This window comes from Microcebus murinus, chromosome 15 (genome assembly GCF_040939455.1).
Source record: "Microcebus murinus isolate Inina chromosome 15, M.murinus_Inina_mat1.0, whole genome shotgun sequence".
NCBI classification, from domain to species: domain Eukaryota; kingdom Metazoa; phylum Chordata; class Mammalia; order Primates; family Cheirogaleidae; genus Microcebus; species Microcebus murinus.
The window spans coordinates 23768442-23784968 of NC_134118.1; the positions used below are offsets into that span (position 1 = coordinate 23768442).

Here is a 16527-nt window from a genome sequence, read left to right on the forward strand (position 1 = left end):
AATTTAGAGGATATCTGATTTTAAATACTGTAAATTCCTGGTGAGTTATTCACAGTTACATAACTTACCTTTAAGAAGTGAAAACATACTCTGAGGCTCTGAAGTTGTTGTCTATAAGCCGATTAAGTATTGGAATCCATCTGCTATTATCTGAATAGTTACCATTACTCCATTTTTCTTGACAATAATTAAATAGCATACATCTGCTCATTTAGAAGAGAGATCAACTCATTAAGATAGAGGTTAAAAAGAAAAGAGGGGAAAAGTTATATCACCCTTCCCAAGAGGGTTTACATTTGAAATTAGATGATGAGAAGAAGTTAACACTTGGCCCAAAGAAAAATATCTCTAATGGAAAAGTTTCAGATATTGTTATGCTTAATTGAACAATCTTCCTCTTCTCCTATCTTATAGGTAGGATAGAAATGAAATAGCATGATGGTAAATGATTACAAAACAAGGTCTGACATTAAAGAGAAAAATATGATCACTTCCATTGGAATTAAATTTAAGTTAATTTTCATTCATTGTAAAACAAATGAAATTCTGAGAACTTAAAAATTCCAATAATCTCTTTTCTTTCCTTTTACAGGTGTATCCTCTTTAAGTATTCAATTTGCCAAACTCCCAAAGGGATTAAAGCATTTAAATTTATCTAAAACCTCATTATCACCTAAAGGTATAGTATTTCTTATTTACTTAACATTGGGTCTATAATATTTTCACTGCATCTGCTACCATAAATAGCTAGAATTACTATTATATACTTGCATTTATTTATTTTCCATTTACTAACCTCATTTTTTAAAAATTTTATTTTAATAGATTTAGGAGGTACAAGTTGAATTCTGTTACATGTATGTATTGTGTGGTGGTGGAATCCGGGCTTTTGGTGTACTCATCACCTTAGGACTTGTACCTAAATGTAAAGATAAATGTATTACATTATTCTGGCAGTTTGAAGGTAAAAAAGCATTATGTAATTCAAATTCTGATGCTTTAAAGTTAAGTGATTTCGTAGTAGAAAATAATTTTGAAATACACATACAATCTTTAGCTTTTTAAACTTCGAGTCAAGGAACTCTCACCTGGCTGCCTCTAGCCTCATGCCTCACCTTCCTAGAGGCCCCTGGTTGTGTTTCTGTGGTTTATCCTTAGAAAAGCCAGTAGGCCTTTCTGACGGTCAGATAGACTGCTTTCCAGAAAATTGTTGAGCCAAACTGCTGGGTGACTGCTGCAGCTCCACACCTTCTATTTCTGTCTCTTGAGATTGCCTTATCTTCTTCCCAGGTCCATTTCTAACCTCCCTCATTCCTCTCATTTATCCAGTTACTCATCATATCCTTTCAATTCTATTATTTTATCATACCAGCCCCTTCATAATAATATTACAGATTACCTTGCATTTATCGTGCCTTCATATAATATATCTTCATATTCTGCTCTGGATGCCTGAAAAGTTTTTCTTGTATCCCCAGATATTCTTGTAGAGCTTCACTTTATTTTATAAAACCTTTATCTGTAATCATCTTTGCTCAAATGTGTTCCCTATTCCTGAGGCCACAAGAGAATCAATTATTTTCCCTTTGTTTTACTTCAAGATTTTACATATATCAATTATATATATTTCATATAATATATATATTATAAGTATTGTGTTTTTCCCACTAGCCTGTTGTGGCCTGTGCTTCTCTCATCTCTATATTTGAAGTACCTGGCACAGTGCCTGGACAACTCTTCAATGAAAGTTTCTTGAATTTAACAACTTGCCATTCCTTAGATAGATCACCAGGGGCAGTGTGTGCAGTGGTTCAGAATGTCAATTCTCTAGTCTGATTGTCTAAAGTTGAATCCTGACTTTTTCACGTACTATAAACATGCTTTTATAATTTCTTTGTTCCCAAGTTGTCTCATTTGTAGGATAGAAATAAGAGTATCTACTTCTTCATAGGTAGTTAGGATTAAATGATTTACTATGGATACAGTGCAGTTTCTAGCACAAAGGGCTTAATAAATACCAGCAAGCCACTGCCACTACTATTACCACCACCATTACTATCGCCATTGCCATCATCACTACCGTCATCTTGTGCTGTCACATGTTTTTGTATGCTTTTATTTTTTTTGAGACAGAGTCTCACTTTGTTGCCCAGGCTAGAGTGAGTGCCGTGGTGTCAGCCTAGCTCACAGCAACCTTAATCTCCTGGGCTCAAGTGATCCTCCTGCCTCAGCCTCCCAAGTAGCTGGCACTACAGGCTTGCGCCACCATGCCCGGCTAATTTTTTGTATATATATTTTTAGTTGGTCAATTAATTTCTTTCTATTTTTAGTAGAGACGGGGTCTCGCTCAGGGTGGTTTTGAACTCCTGACCTCGAGCAATCCGCCCGCCTAGGCCTCCCAGAGTGTTAGGATTACAGGCGTGAGCCACCACGCCCAGCCTTGTATGCTTTTATTTTGCCCTGGGACAACCTCAGTGTCCCTCCCTGCATATCTCCTGAATTACTGCCCATCCCGTAAGCTTCTGTCTCGCTTCTCTTTGAAACCTTCTTGGGCAACCCCATTTCACTGCATCCTACACAACTCAATGTTCCTTTTCTGTGTTCCATAGCTCTTTGTAAATTCCTCTCTCTTAGTGTGTTTCCCACTGCATTTGATTGTGTCTTAGCCTAGAAGTTTCTGGACAGTAGGGGCTTTGCCTCAATCATTGCTCTGTCCTGGCACTTGGCAGGCTCTCACTGAGTGTAACTTGGAGAAATGACTGAAGCAAAGCTGTCCCTTCATGATTTTATATCCATCCCAATCATACATTATTCTGCATATGCAGTTTTATTAAGAATGATTCGAGATTGGGATTAGTCCCATGATTTTGTGTGCACACATTTATACAGGCATGTTTAAGATTAAGGCATTACAATAAACTACCACAGGGATTTTCCCAGGAGTCAATATTTTCTGACCTAGTGCCTGAAGCCATCTACAGATCTTAAAACTGATCTTAATAATATCTACAGATATTAATAATCTACAGATATTAATAATCTTACATTATTCCTTTCCTACTTTAGCAAATCAGTTTTGTGAAAACCTCTTTCTGATAATTATCAATGCAGATGAATTTATGGTAAAGATTTAGAAGATACCGAAAAGTATAAATAAGAAAGGAAATGTTACTTTTAATGCCAGCAGCAAACCATTACAAGAGTGCTGCTGATAACAATTTGGTGCCCATCCTTTCATTCTGTTTCTGCATATACAGTTTGTGTTTATATATATATATATATACACACACACACACACACACACACACACACACACACACACAAACACACACATGCCTATATGGGATTACTGTGCTTACTATTTCATAAACTTTTCCCCCATATAGTGTATTGTGATCATTTATGTCAGTAAACACATGGTCACTTTCAATGGTGACATGATATACCAGAGTATGGAATTATGTTCCATAGTTAAAGTAGTTTGTTATTGTACATTTAAATAGTTTTTAAGTCTTTAGAAATGCAAACACCACTAACATGAAGCTGGTTGCTAATTATTGATCATTTAAAAAATTTTTGCCTTGGGATAAATTCTTATAAGTAGACTTGCTAGATAAAGAGTATATGCATTTTTTAGAGCCTTTTTTTTTTCTTTTTAGTATGTATTATTAACCTGTCCTCAAATATTTAGTACAAATTTTTTCACCTTCTCACCATCACTAGATATTATTCTTCCCTTTCATTGTTTGTCAGCCAAATAAACAAAACTGATGTTTTAATTTTGGTTTCTTCAGTGATTGCTTAGGTCATTGTCACCCCATTGTCACCCACCACCATTGTTCCTTAGTCATTTGTATTTCCTTTGGGGAAATTGCAAATTTCACATTTTCTGTTAGTTTTCTCTTTATAGTATTAATCTTCTTTCTTAATTTATATGACTTCTCTACCTATTAAAACTACTCATTATTTATCATGTGCTCCATAGATCTAATTTAAGTCTTTTAATAAGATAGAAGTATTTTTGAAAAACATGATTATATTTATAATCCTTAATTATATATTTTTATTTTAATTCATTTGTTTGTTACTGGAAAACAAAGAGATGCAGTGATGGTTTACCCTTCCTAGGGCAAGTTTTATTCTGAGGTCCCTCAGCGTCACCCTCCCCGATGTCCCTGTGTCCTCCTTCCCACCTCCCCACGTCTGAGTGAGGAGCCCCATGGGCAAAGCCGGGCTCCTCAGCATCCTTATGATGAGAACGGCCTCACGTTGCCTGTACCCTCCACAGATAGGGGTCTCCCCATGTATCTCTTCCCTGCAGTAAAATATGTATACATCAAAAAATGTGTTTTGAGAGTTAGCATTGTTTTATAACCTGAATAATTTTAAGTTGCCCTTTCTAAGACAAATACCTTGAAATGTTTGGTTTCTTTTTTTTTTTAATTGATTTCTTAAAGTTTTTTACATAGGATCTGAAAGGTTTGCAGATTTAAAATAATTCAGATTAAATTGCAGTGTTAAACTTCTGCAGAATTTCACTAATAGTTATATTTTGCTTCTCTGAAAACCATTTATATTCATGGCTCAATAATTCAAGATAGATTTTAAAAAATCTCCCCATGACATCCCCACTGCCTACAAATACCCTTTCTTTACCTCAGATGTAGCTAACTGATAGTTTTCTGGATTTCTAGCAAATGTCCTGCTGGTTGCCAGATTATGTCAAGGCAAGGCCATCTGGTACCACCTTTTTCCAGCTGTAAACACTACAGTAATAAATAGGAAGAATAGTAAAAATCACTAGGCAGCCAGAATTGAGAATGGCATGTAAATCTCTCTTTAGTTTGGGTTGGAACAGTGTTGATTTTTTCCCTCTAGTCCTTATACTTTTTAAATTTCCTGCTATTAGTGGGCTTATTAACACAGGCCTCACGTGAACGTGGGCTCAGGAGGCAGGGGGAGGAAATCCTTCATTCTGTTTCAGAAGCATGAAGCTGAGCTGATAACATGATTCTCTCCCGAGTCTATTCAGATGTTGGCCAACTGCCAACACCTGCACTTGTCGAGGAGCATTTTGCTGTCAGGACTAATTTGGCCTTCTAATTTTGGAATTTATTTACTGAGTTTGTTACACCTCGCTAAGGAAATGATTTTACAAATGATTGTCTTGATGAGAGTCTGGTATTCTCCATATGTTTTGGACTCAATTATTCCATTTTTAAAAATACAGTAAAACTAATAGGACAAATGAAAGGAAGTTGGTCATTTAAACAATCATAGAAGATAACCTCTAGATATTAACCTTTTCTATAGGCTACCGCAGATCCTGCTTATCTACCACAATTAAATAAATTTCCACCTCCTCTACTGCCAAGCTCTTGTTCCTTGCCCCTTTGATAGTTGTTGCCTTACTGGATCACGATTATTCAGCTGTCTGTGTCTCCCACTGAACTGGCCTTAGCAGGTGAGATGATATATCTCGGGACTCAGAAGCCTCTGCCTGGTACACAGTAGGCTTTCAATAAAGGATTGTTGAAATGAATATATATTCCTTGTGTAGCACTGACTTTTTATCCTGGAGTCCAATTAATTTTTTCCTAATGGTCTTTGCACTTTTTGAGGGTAAAAATAGGTCTTATTTACATTTATCTCCCAATCCCCAGCATTTTGTAAGCATTGTATCAGTATCAGTACTTAATAAATGGTGAGTCAATGGCCAAGAAGTTCTTTCTTATACTTAACTAAAATATTTTTCATTCAAAGCCTTTGTCTCCTCCTTCTACATGCCTAAATGTGCGCTCATCGGTGAGAAATGGCTCAGTAGCCTTTACTAGGCACACATGGAATGAGTTCTTTGTAATTGTAACTCTCTGAAGCTAGAGGATAAGGCAGTGTCCCCTTCATTATCCACACACTGAACATTCTAAACTCCTAGCAGGAAGGTGCTCCAGTGGGAGGCTGTACCTATATAGCCCTCAGCTCTTTTCTTAAGAGTTCCCTCATTGGATCTTGCCACTGTGACCAGCTCTGTCTTACTGGCAGGCCTGACCCCTGGTCCCTTATCTGTATGAAGGCTCTGCCCAAGTGTGGATAAAAACACCCTTTCCTGGTTCTCTTTAGTGGGGTTGAGACAGGCTGGGATTTGCAAAAAAAATAATTTTACTGAAAAATAAGAAAACTAAAATAATTTATAAAAGTATACCCAATTTGGAAATAGCCATATTTTAAAATATAATTTGGTATCAATCATGGGCTTTTAGTAGAAACATGAAGAGCTTTGTTATATCCCATATTCACATTATCCTAAGAATAACCATCAGTGATATTGTGAGTGTATTGAGTCCCAGTCAGTAACCAGACTCATCTGGGCTCCCAACACACCTCAGAAAGACTCTACTTTCTATGAGTACAAGTAGTCAGATAAAAATCTATCCACTAGAAGGCCATGACTAGCAGGCCTATGTCTATATATCTACATATAATAGAACGTAGTTTTCTTCACACATGACAGTCACCCTCCTTGTGTATTCAGTCTTTGTTTTCTGAGATGGATTTGTCAGCTTAGTTCACTTGACTTTAACTTGAGCCATTCATGTTATATATGTAAAGAGTGTATAGAGTGTTATTTATACATTTTTTCTTTTGTGCTTACATTGTGTACAGGTCATCTCCTTATTCTTTGTAAAATTCATTTCAATCCAAATCTTGCCTTGAGTGTAATACATTTAATTAGAGCTATAATATATATTCCTTTATTAACTTCTCAGTACTTTACATAGCTTAAATTATCTGAATTTGGACATGCATCATTTAAATATCATACACTAAATCAAGAATCACCCGGCAGGATTAAGAGCAGGGTGAACATTGTCAATTAGACTGCTTGCATCCTTCTAAGGCTTCAAAGTCCTTAACGCGCTTGGACACATCAGATGTGTTGCAATGTGAAGCAATTGCTTCTGGATTCCATTGCTGATTCCATTGCTCCTTCTGATTCAGTGTCTGTGACTAACCTGTTCTTCTGAGCGTGTGTCAAAAGAAGACACAATTATAGTGCCACCTTTTGGGGATGGTGCTATGGTTAACCTCAGTCCTGCAATTTGATGGGACTCCTGGGCCACTGGTGGAGACTCACAAAGCTCATTTTGTTTCCTGGGATGGAAATTGAGTCTGGATTTTCTGGATGTTGCAGGGGTGAACAGCCTTTCTCAGTCACTCAGTGCCAACCCATTGACTGCCTCTACCCTCGTCCATCTCGACCTCTCAGGGAACGTCCTTCGTGGTGATGACCTCTCGGTAGGTTTTCCTTATTCAATCTTCAAAGAAGCTATATTTAATAAGCTGGGAATGATTCAAACTTGACTTTCTAACTTATTTCCTGTATCTCTCTTTCTCATGCCACCTTAAAATCATTTAGTTACAAGCTTATGAAGCATTTTAGTGAAAATTCCAGAGCCTTCCATAAATGTAGCCTGTCACCATAGTTGGTTTTTTCCTTATTTCACAATACTGAAGTTCAAATTTTGGGGGGAAATACTTTTTCTGAAGGAATTTTTTTTTTCGTGCAAAAACATTAGTTCATTTGTCAGAATTGCTTGATAAGAAAGATTGGTAACATAAAATGAACTATTTCATCAGTAAATAATATTGTTGGGAAGATTGGTAGTTATTTGATAGTTTGTAGTTGAAAAGGAGTATTGGGATAAATCCCAGTTCTGGTCTATTCCACGAATAAAATAGGGAGACAGGTGCGCTAGATGTAACCTGGGGCCACTCTTTAGAATGTGAAGGCAAAAACTACCCCCTCAATTATAGTAATATTTTTTATGTAGCTGAATCAATAACATAAATGTTTTGCAGATCTTAATGACACAATGAATTAGGTATGATCTTATTGTCATATGTGGTGAAGGGTTTCCTCTGGTCACCATGATATAATTTAGAAGAAGTGCTTCTTCAGTGGCCATCTTTGAAGGGCCCAAATTTGCATTCCACTGCTTTTCCACAGGGCTGAAAAACAGTGTGAAATTTATTCTTATTTCTCTTGTTTTACTTACTTTACCTGTAAGACAGGGAATACAAATGAAGGCCTTTTTGTGTTTGTTTTTTTCCTTTTCCCTTCCCTCTTGCTTGAAATCATTTAAATAATCTTTGTTTTCTGGTGTGCCATGACTTTTTCAATACATTTTCCAATTTCAGTTGTCACCTTCACTGATGGATTCATAAATCTACTCCCTTCCCAAAATGCCATAAGGAGTCTGATGTGAAACCACCAAAATATTACCGTGACAAAGGAAAGGAGTAGAGGGAAGGGTAAAAGTAGAGACTGAAGATTAAATAATAAGACTCAGCTGAAGTAGAGGCATTAATAGTCACCTAAGACAATAAAATAGGCTAGGATGGGTCTTGTCCCAGCTTGCGTCTGGGGAGAGGGAGTAGTAGAATGATGAAGCCTGAGTGACAGTGGACTTCCAGCCTGGGGCAGGTTGAAGTTCTGTGAGCCTGGCAGCAGGTACAGGGGCTTACTTGGCCCTGTGCCCTCAGGGTAAACAGCCTAGGCAGGCCTGCCTCTTTGGAGAAGTATTGGCTAAGTCTGGTCCCCGTTTCATGGTGATAAGAGCTCCCCCAACTGGTGGCTTGGAGCAAAGCCACACTAAACTGAAAAATCTCAAGGCCCCTCATCCTAGCAGTGACAGAGGCAGAGGATCTTCATGTGCATAAGAGCAAAGTTGAGTTTTCCAAATCAGAACTTTTGATAATACAATCCGTTCTGTGTGTATGGTTATTCTAAAGTGTTTACAAACTAATTTTTTGCTCTTTTGAAATCCTTTATAGAAAGGATCTTTCTGAAGGACCATATAGCTATAGCCAAACTACTGCACTTAAAGTTTGCAAGGACCAAGACATTTTCCCTACAAGCTTGTTTGTTTTTGCAAGCATCTGGTGGCATCTAGTGAGGCAGAGGAGAGTTCAAACTATTTGGCTGGTGGCAAGGAGGTTGGACTCAGTTTGTTATTGGTTGGCTCTAGCAGTTGCTACTTAAACAGGGTAATTAGAGAACAACTGAGAGTGATCAGTTTCATTTTTTGATGGCTTTGCATGAAGGAACTAAGGAAATGTAGGCATTGTGACCCCCTGAAACCCAAAGTGTCTTAGCTATTTGTGAAATTTTAAAAAAATCACTAATAGTGCTGTAAGGCCATGCTTGTTAGATTTTGGAAATAACTAAGGATAGAAAAATCATTATGTTCAACAGAAGAGAGTATATAGCCTGAGACCATCCTGTGGTTCAAATTCAAATTAGCGGTTCCTCGAACACTTTCAAAAGTGATTAGCATTTTGATAGGGTGACTGCAATTCAGGTGGTATTTCAATCTCAAGAGTTAAAATTAATTAGCACTGTTCCAAAATTGTACCAATAAAATTGAGCTAATCAGGAAAACTAAGTCATGTGTAACAAAAAGGGGGGTTGTAGTCAAGATTCGATTTTGCTTTTTTTTTTTTATTCAAACATAATTTGATTTCAAATATTATTGTGGTTTTTTTGTTGTTTGTTTTCTTTTGCTCTCAGAGAAGGTAACCGAATGACAGAAAATTCTGCTAATCCTCTGGGGAAGAGCAGAGAATGATCTTGGAATGAGGGCAACTTCCTTTTAAAACATTAACTTACATTTTGTGTGTGTGTTTCTAGATTCTAACATTTATTTTTGTTTTTTCAAGCACATGTACAATTTTTTGGCCCAGCCAAATGCCATTGCTCATCTGGATTTGTCCAATACAGAATGTTCCCTGGACATGGTAATGTTTTTTTTTATATTGCTCTGGGGGTCTCAGAACACCTATTTAGATGGGACATAGGGGCTTTCTCTCTAATAAAATATTCTCATGGACCGAGAAATATTTGAAAATAAGAATGCCTTATTTCTTTCACAGGTCTGTGGAGCTCTTCTCCGTGGATGCCTTCAGTATTTAGCTGTGCTTAATCTCTCCAGAACGGTAGTCTCTCACCGGTATGGATTTATTTCTGTTATCATTGTTATCTAGGAGTTTCTTTCTCTGAGAAAAAGTTGGAGTGATAATGAAAACAGAGTGATAAAGGGTGAATATTGCACACGTTGAAGGTGGTTTTAACCATTATCTGTGATTATTAGACCTTGACATTTCAAGTTTTGTTTTATCTTTTTTAGTTCCAGGTTAATGCTCTTGTCAATCAATAACTCCAGCCTGCCTATATGAACTATATGATAATGTACTATTTCTGATATGTGGACTGGCACTCTCTCTTAATATAGTAAAAACCCTTTTAGAAACTTCTATTGGTATTTCTCAATGATGAACTTAGAAGTGGGTATAAGCTACTTGGGGAGCAAAAGCCATAGTCATCCTAAATCTTATGCATAGAAAAACAGGATTCAAGAGTCTAAAGTGGGATTTGAACACCTAGCTTGAATAAGTTGCTTAAATTTCTACCTTCCTGACTTATAATTATTTGGAAAATAAGGCAGTAGATTATAAGCAGCAAGGATTCACACAGCACAAACTCAGAATGGAAAGAGAATACAGAGGAATTAGGAAAAGTACATGGGTTATATAGGTTTGGAATTTGGGGACCATCTAATGAATTATTACGGTTTAATACTTAGCATTCACAATTATGACCACAAGTTATAAATAATATTTTAGCCATTATGTACTCTTTAATAACATGGAGTGTTACATAATATTAGAAATTTCTTCATTTTTACTAGTTAACTTTTTAAAAGCTTTATATATTTGAAAGGATAACTCTTATGTGGAAAATTCAGTTTGTGACATGCATTATTTCATAATTATGCCTTGAAAAACACTCTAAATTTTAAAGCATTATTGATCTATTACTTCAACAGTGATGTAAATCCTTACAATAACAAAGATATTCCACAAACACCTCAATAGCATAAGGTTAGGGATTGTGACGTCTGAAAATATAATGGTAGGAGAAGTTGAGTTTTCCAAGATACTTTATATTAGGGGACATTTGGAAGTATTAATTGAGGCTACCTACTCAACTCATGTATTTTAAGACGACTTATAAAACCATGCTTTGATGGAACTGTAATTGACTGGGGAACTGGTTTACAAGATGATAGCATAGACCAGCAGTTCTCAACCTTTATGGTACCGGGGACTGGCCATGGACAATTTTTCCACAGATGAGGCAGGAGGGTGGGGGTTGGGGGGAAGGTAGAACTCAGGTGGTGATGTGTGGCCCAGTTCTTAACAGGCCACGGGTACCAGGCTGCGGTCTGGAGGTTGGGGACTGCAGACATAGACTGTAAAGGTTTTTGTATAATCACTACTTTTGAGTTCACAGAACTGTGAATTCTGTGATGACTGGTCTTCAGTAGAACTGTTAAGCTTGTAGAGCAGAATTGCACTAACAAATTGCCTTGTCTTCCAAATGAAAGGTTGTGATTAAACTGTTTAATACTAAGTACCTTACTTACATGTAGTTGTAGAAAGCCTTTAGTAATTATGTGGAAATTACTGCATTTACACTGAGGTGTGGATTGTTAGGCTATTTATACTTTTGTTCACAGATAATTTCATAATTGTATCAGTCAGGACAGGTTAGATTGTTCTACAGTAACAATGACCCCTTGCCTCCAATCTCTGTGGCTCTCAGCAGCAGTGGTTTTGTGACATGTCCACTGTGGGCTGGCCACATCACCTCCACTCTAGGAGACAATGGCCTGTATCTCAAGCATTGAAAGTCACATAGCAGAGAAAAAAAGAGATCATGGCAGTATACGTATTGGCTCGTAAGCTTCTCTCTGGAAGTCATATACATCATTTCTGCTCATATCCCACTGCCAAACAGACTCACATGGCTAAGGGGCAGTGAATACTTGGAAACAGTGGAGCAGTCAATGCCAAGACAAAGTAGCAGGAGGAGAAGTATATTAAAGAATAATAGCATTTGCTTATCAAAAAATGAACAGGAGAAAACAAGCTTATATTGTTGCACTATCTGGAACCAGAGTTGTTTGAATTGTCTTATGTCTTATATACTACCAGAATTTTCTTTCCTCTAAGTTTTATTTTTTGTCTTCTCAGAGATTTTGGTTGCTTAGCTATTTCTTCTCAAATAGACTGAAATTGTTCTATTCTAAAACTTTATTTTAAAAAAACCTGTCAAATATCGTGAGGTTTTCACAGACACCTGTATATTTAATATTATTGAATATTATCTAGGATGCTTTCTGTCCTGAAATTCTGTGAGTCCCTCCACAGAATAGGTATAACTATAGTTAAATGAGTGCTAATTGTGCGTCAGGTTAAATGCTTTACATATGCCAACTATTTAAGCAAAGTGTTCAAATTCTATCTTATTTTTCTTAAACCCTTATAGTGTGGTTTTGACTCTAACATTATTGAGCTGTATGATTTGATCCACTTACTTCCCTCTTTAATAGCAAGAGGACATATTTGGAGGTTATAGCCATTTCATTTTGTAGTTTTATCTTTATTCTAATATTTGAGCTGAAATGATTAGGTTTGTGTATGGATGTAATAGACGATTTGTAATGCAGGCTTCATGCCATTCAGACTTCCTATGCTGTTCCTCAGTTCAATATCTGGTCACAATCTTGTTGCATCTGAAACCTACATCTAAAAATATTGCCAAATGCAGGTAGCGATCCTTAACATTTTTTACCACTCAATGAGAAAACTTTTTAAATTGGTGAGAAATGTACATCTTCCCTGACCTATTTTTTTTTAAAACTCCAAATTTGGGGTTTCCTGAAGATCAAGAGGTAAAATACAATGAGTTCATTGGCTTTAAAGAATAGGAATAAATTATTATGTGGACTTAATGATATGTCTTAACCTTTCTTGTGTGATTCCTTTAATTGTAAGGGATTTGATCATTTAGGCTTCAGATATTTGTTTCTGTTTACCTTAAATTTCTACTGAAAATGTGACTGATTCGTAGATCACTTTATAGTGTCTTAATAACTAACAAGTAAATTTGATGGAAGTATAACCATTTGATGATTCTTGTGTTTTTTTCAGTAAAGGAAAAGAAGTACCCCCATCTTTCAAGCAGTTTTTTAGTAGTTCAATGGCTTTGATGCACATCAACCTTTCAGGCACAAAACTGTCTCCTGAGCCGTTGAAGTAAGTGGTTCATTCTTTTTCTCCAGAGCTTTTAAAGTTCAGCTTGTTTCTACAAATGTGCTCAAGAGAAGGGAAAAGATAATCCAAAGACAGAAAAGGCAGGTGAGAATGCCTTTTTACTCTGGTGCATGAGACTTAATTAAAATTTTTTGAAGTACATTGTGTACTCTTGAAACTATTGCATCTTCTATGAAAAAAATCTTTTGATTTGTGACCTTGGCAGTAGTCACCAATTTATAAAAGTTGTGCTCCCAGGTAGTATTGCTTTTATTTTAACCTCTGTTCAGTTCTTTCTAGGCATATCTGTGTGTGTGTGTGTGTGTGTGTGTGTGTATGTTAACATTTGTTCTAAATATTTCTACTAACTATAATAATCAAACTCCAAACACATTGTGTATATGCAGCAGAATCAATTTTTGGGGTGCTTAGGTTTCTGAGTTATCCAGATCAGTATAGGCTATTTGGCATTTTTACTTGGCAGCCAACTTAATGTTATGGGTTAATATTCCTGGTGTAGGTATAGAGGTGAAACTAAAATGTTTAGCCAAATTGAGGTTTGAGAATGAGTTGTTCTCCTTGAGATTTCAGTTTACCATTGCCAGAAAGAATCAAAAGTTCAGTGTACAAGTTCAGTGAATTTGACTGTAGAGTCAAATTCTCTGAGTCTAAAAGAGATATTTTCAGGTAGTTACGATTATGCAAGTTGTCAGATATGCTCAAATATATGCACAGATTTCTCCTTTCCCCGGCTAATTTGTAAATCTGCATTTAATTTTTTCCTTGCAATTTGTATGAAATGTTAAAACTAATGTCTGCTATTCATCTTACTAGAAAATTAATCTTCAACTAATTTATAAATTACCTTTTCTTTCTTCTTTTTCCCCGTTTTGAGAGATGTGGAGTTCTTGATTCTGCATAGTACCATATGACTAAAACAATGGATGCCTTTAAGAAAAGTGGACAATGCTAAAAAAAAAAATGTCTGATGTTATAATGGCCTTTTAAAAAAATATTTAATATATCTGAGGTCTCTAATGTGAAAGTCACACATAAGCCTCATGATTTGGCTCTTTATGTGGATATTAAAGAAGATAGCAGAATTAGTATTCTAAAGGGGTTCCATTATAATAATCACAGTCACTTATTCATTCAAGTAATATTTATTGAGCATCTACTATGTGCTAGATACCATGAGGGCACTGAGTAGAAAGCAAAACCAGACATGGCCCTTGTCCTTATAGTGTGTTAGAAGGAAATTAGCATATTCAAAATGGTTTTAGTGATAGGTACTGGTATTCTAATTCTTTCAATGTTTTTGACTCCTGTATAATATAGAGCAACTTTTCATTGGTTAACATAATTTATTTTATGGACTATTCTATACCACGATGATACTGAATTTATTGTAGTTTATTATAAATATATACTTGTAAATTTTCTACTTCAAAGATATTTTGTATCTTTGACCTGTTAATTATATGAATGTTTAATAATGCTAAATTTGTAGCCTCTTCAGCTCTGTGTTTTACTCCATTAAAAAATGTTAATGTGAGGGAAAAGGCTTCATGGTTGAAGATTCTGTAAAAAAAATTCCATGCATACATTTAATATGATACAATAATTTGAAAAGATAGCACAAAACTGAGATACTCAGGTTTACCTGTGGAAGGGAATTTGCAAAGAACTACCCTAAGCTAGACACTGTGCTGAGTGCTTATATATGAACTGTCATTTTATATTGCAGCAGTTGTGGGAAATTGATATCATCATCTCCATTTACAGTTGAGGAATTGAGGCTCAAAGATGCTAAGTAATTTGCCCAAAATCACTGTCACAGGTTGGGTTTCCTGGGAAACAGACTTTGAAGTAGAGGTTAGTGTGTAGGGTATTTATTAGGACATTCTCTTGGGATTACCACCTGTGAAGAGGGCTGAGGGAATAAAGCAGGATTGGACAGAGCGGGGAGTTGAACTAGGAGGCCATGCTAATGAAGAGGACCGACCACTGAGGGGGTTCTGGGAAGTGCTTGGCAGCGTCCACTGCTCTCAGCCAGCTGTTAGGGCTCAGTAGTGTTCCTTACCCCATATTGCCTTCCACTGCACCAAGAGGGCGGAGGAGGTACCTTGTTTTCTTGAAGGGTTTGGGATCAGTAGCCAAGAGAAAATAAGCTAAAGAAATGCAGTTTCATTTGAGAGTAACACTAAGTTTGGACACATTATTTTTGAGAAGTTTCTTGCTTAATTTGGGGTTCTTTAAAAGCGAGACAAAGAATATGCTTGCTTCTTAGTTAACTATGCTTTCCTTTGAGGCTCTTTTTAGTCCACATTAATGTATTTCAAGGGCTTTAAAGAACACTGTGCCACTGTTTCTTGGTGTTTCCTAAAATCTCCAGAATAGTGTGGCTCATGTGCGTCCCAAGGGTGCTCTTTGCTCCAGTCACTCAGAGTATAGCATGAGTTCCTGTTTACTGCTCATTCTTGTTCTTTCCCTTTCTCTCTCCCTAACCCCTCTCTTTCTGGAGCCCTCCTTGGTCTCCTGTCATGTGGTTCCCCTGTCTCCCATCTCTCTGACTATTTTTAATAAACCTGCTGAATGTGCTACCCCCAAATTATAACTAGTATCAACTATCCAGAGCTGGAAAAATTAAATACAGATTCTTCTCTTAAGCAATTTTGTAATAGTGATTAAGGATTGAAAAGATAATTGTTAAGGCAATTTGCCATCGTGAGGATAAAAGAAACGACATATTTTGCCATAGAATTTTCCCTGGTGCCCACTGTGCTTTATTGTAGTTGTTCTGTTTTGTTTTATTTTACTAAGGACAATTTATATGGGTTATTTATTTTTGCTAGTCTCATGAGTATTTGCCTCCTAATCATTGGCCTTCTATAGTTGAATATCTTCAAGCATATCATTTGTTTCCTTCGCCTTAATTAAGCACATGTAGGAAAAGTAGGAAGTATTTTTCTTTCATTGAAGCATTATAAAAATGCAATGTTGAAATTTACGGCTAAACCCTAGAAACTCAGCATATATTAGAAATACTCTCAATTCACTGATGAGAACCTGAGACACACATACAAAAAGTGATGTACTTAAGGTCACACAACTGTTAGTAACAGCCAGGACCCAGAGGACTGGCCTTTTGTTTTTAGTCCCAAGCACTTTCAGTGACTCAATATTGCCCCCAAGAAAGAAAGGGGGGGAAGGAATTTTTAGGAAAAGAGAAGTAATTTAATGAGTAATTGAACATGTACACAGATGAGATACATCCAGCCTTTCTTACAGGACAGTATTTTAGAATAAGGGACCAGTGAACTGGATTAAAAGAGTAAAAAGAAAGGCACTCACCTTCAGCCTCTTCAT

The 16527-nt window shown here is 36.4% G+C and overlaps 1 protein-coding gene across 7 annotated transcripts in view; it reads left to right on the forward strand.

The window, feature by feature from the left end:
* The window catches only part of CARMIL1 (capping protein regulator and myosin 1 linker 1), a 318790-nt gene that overhangs the window by 185750 nt on the left and 116513 nt on the right, over positions 1–16527 (forward strand). For all 7 annotated transcript variants that reach the window (XM_012741301.2, XM_012741297.2, XM_076010502.1 and 4 more), the window contains 5 exons: positions 593–679; positions 7193–7296; positions 9721–9798; positions 9934–10010; positions 13057–13161. In XM_012741301.2, coding sequence (XP_012596755.1) covers positions 593–679; positions 7193–7296; positions 9721–9798; positions 9934–10010; positions 13057–13161 — 451 coding nt within the window. The remainder of the gene's footprint in view (positions 1–592; positions 680–7192; positions 7297–9720; positions 9799–9933; positions 10011–13056; positions 13162–16527) is intronic.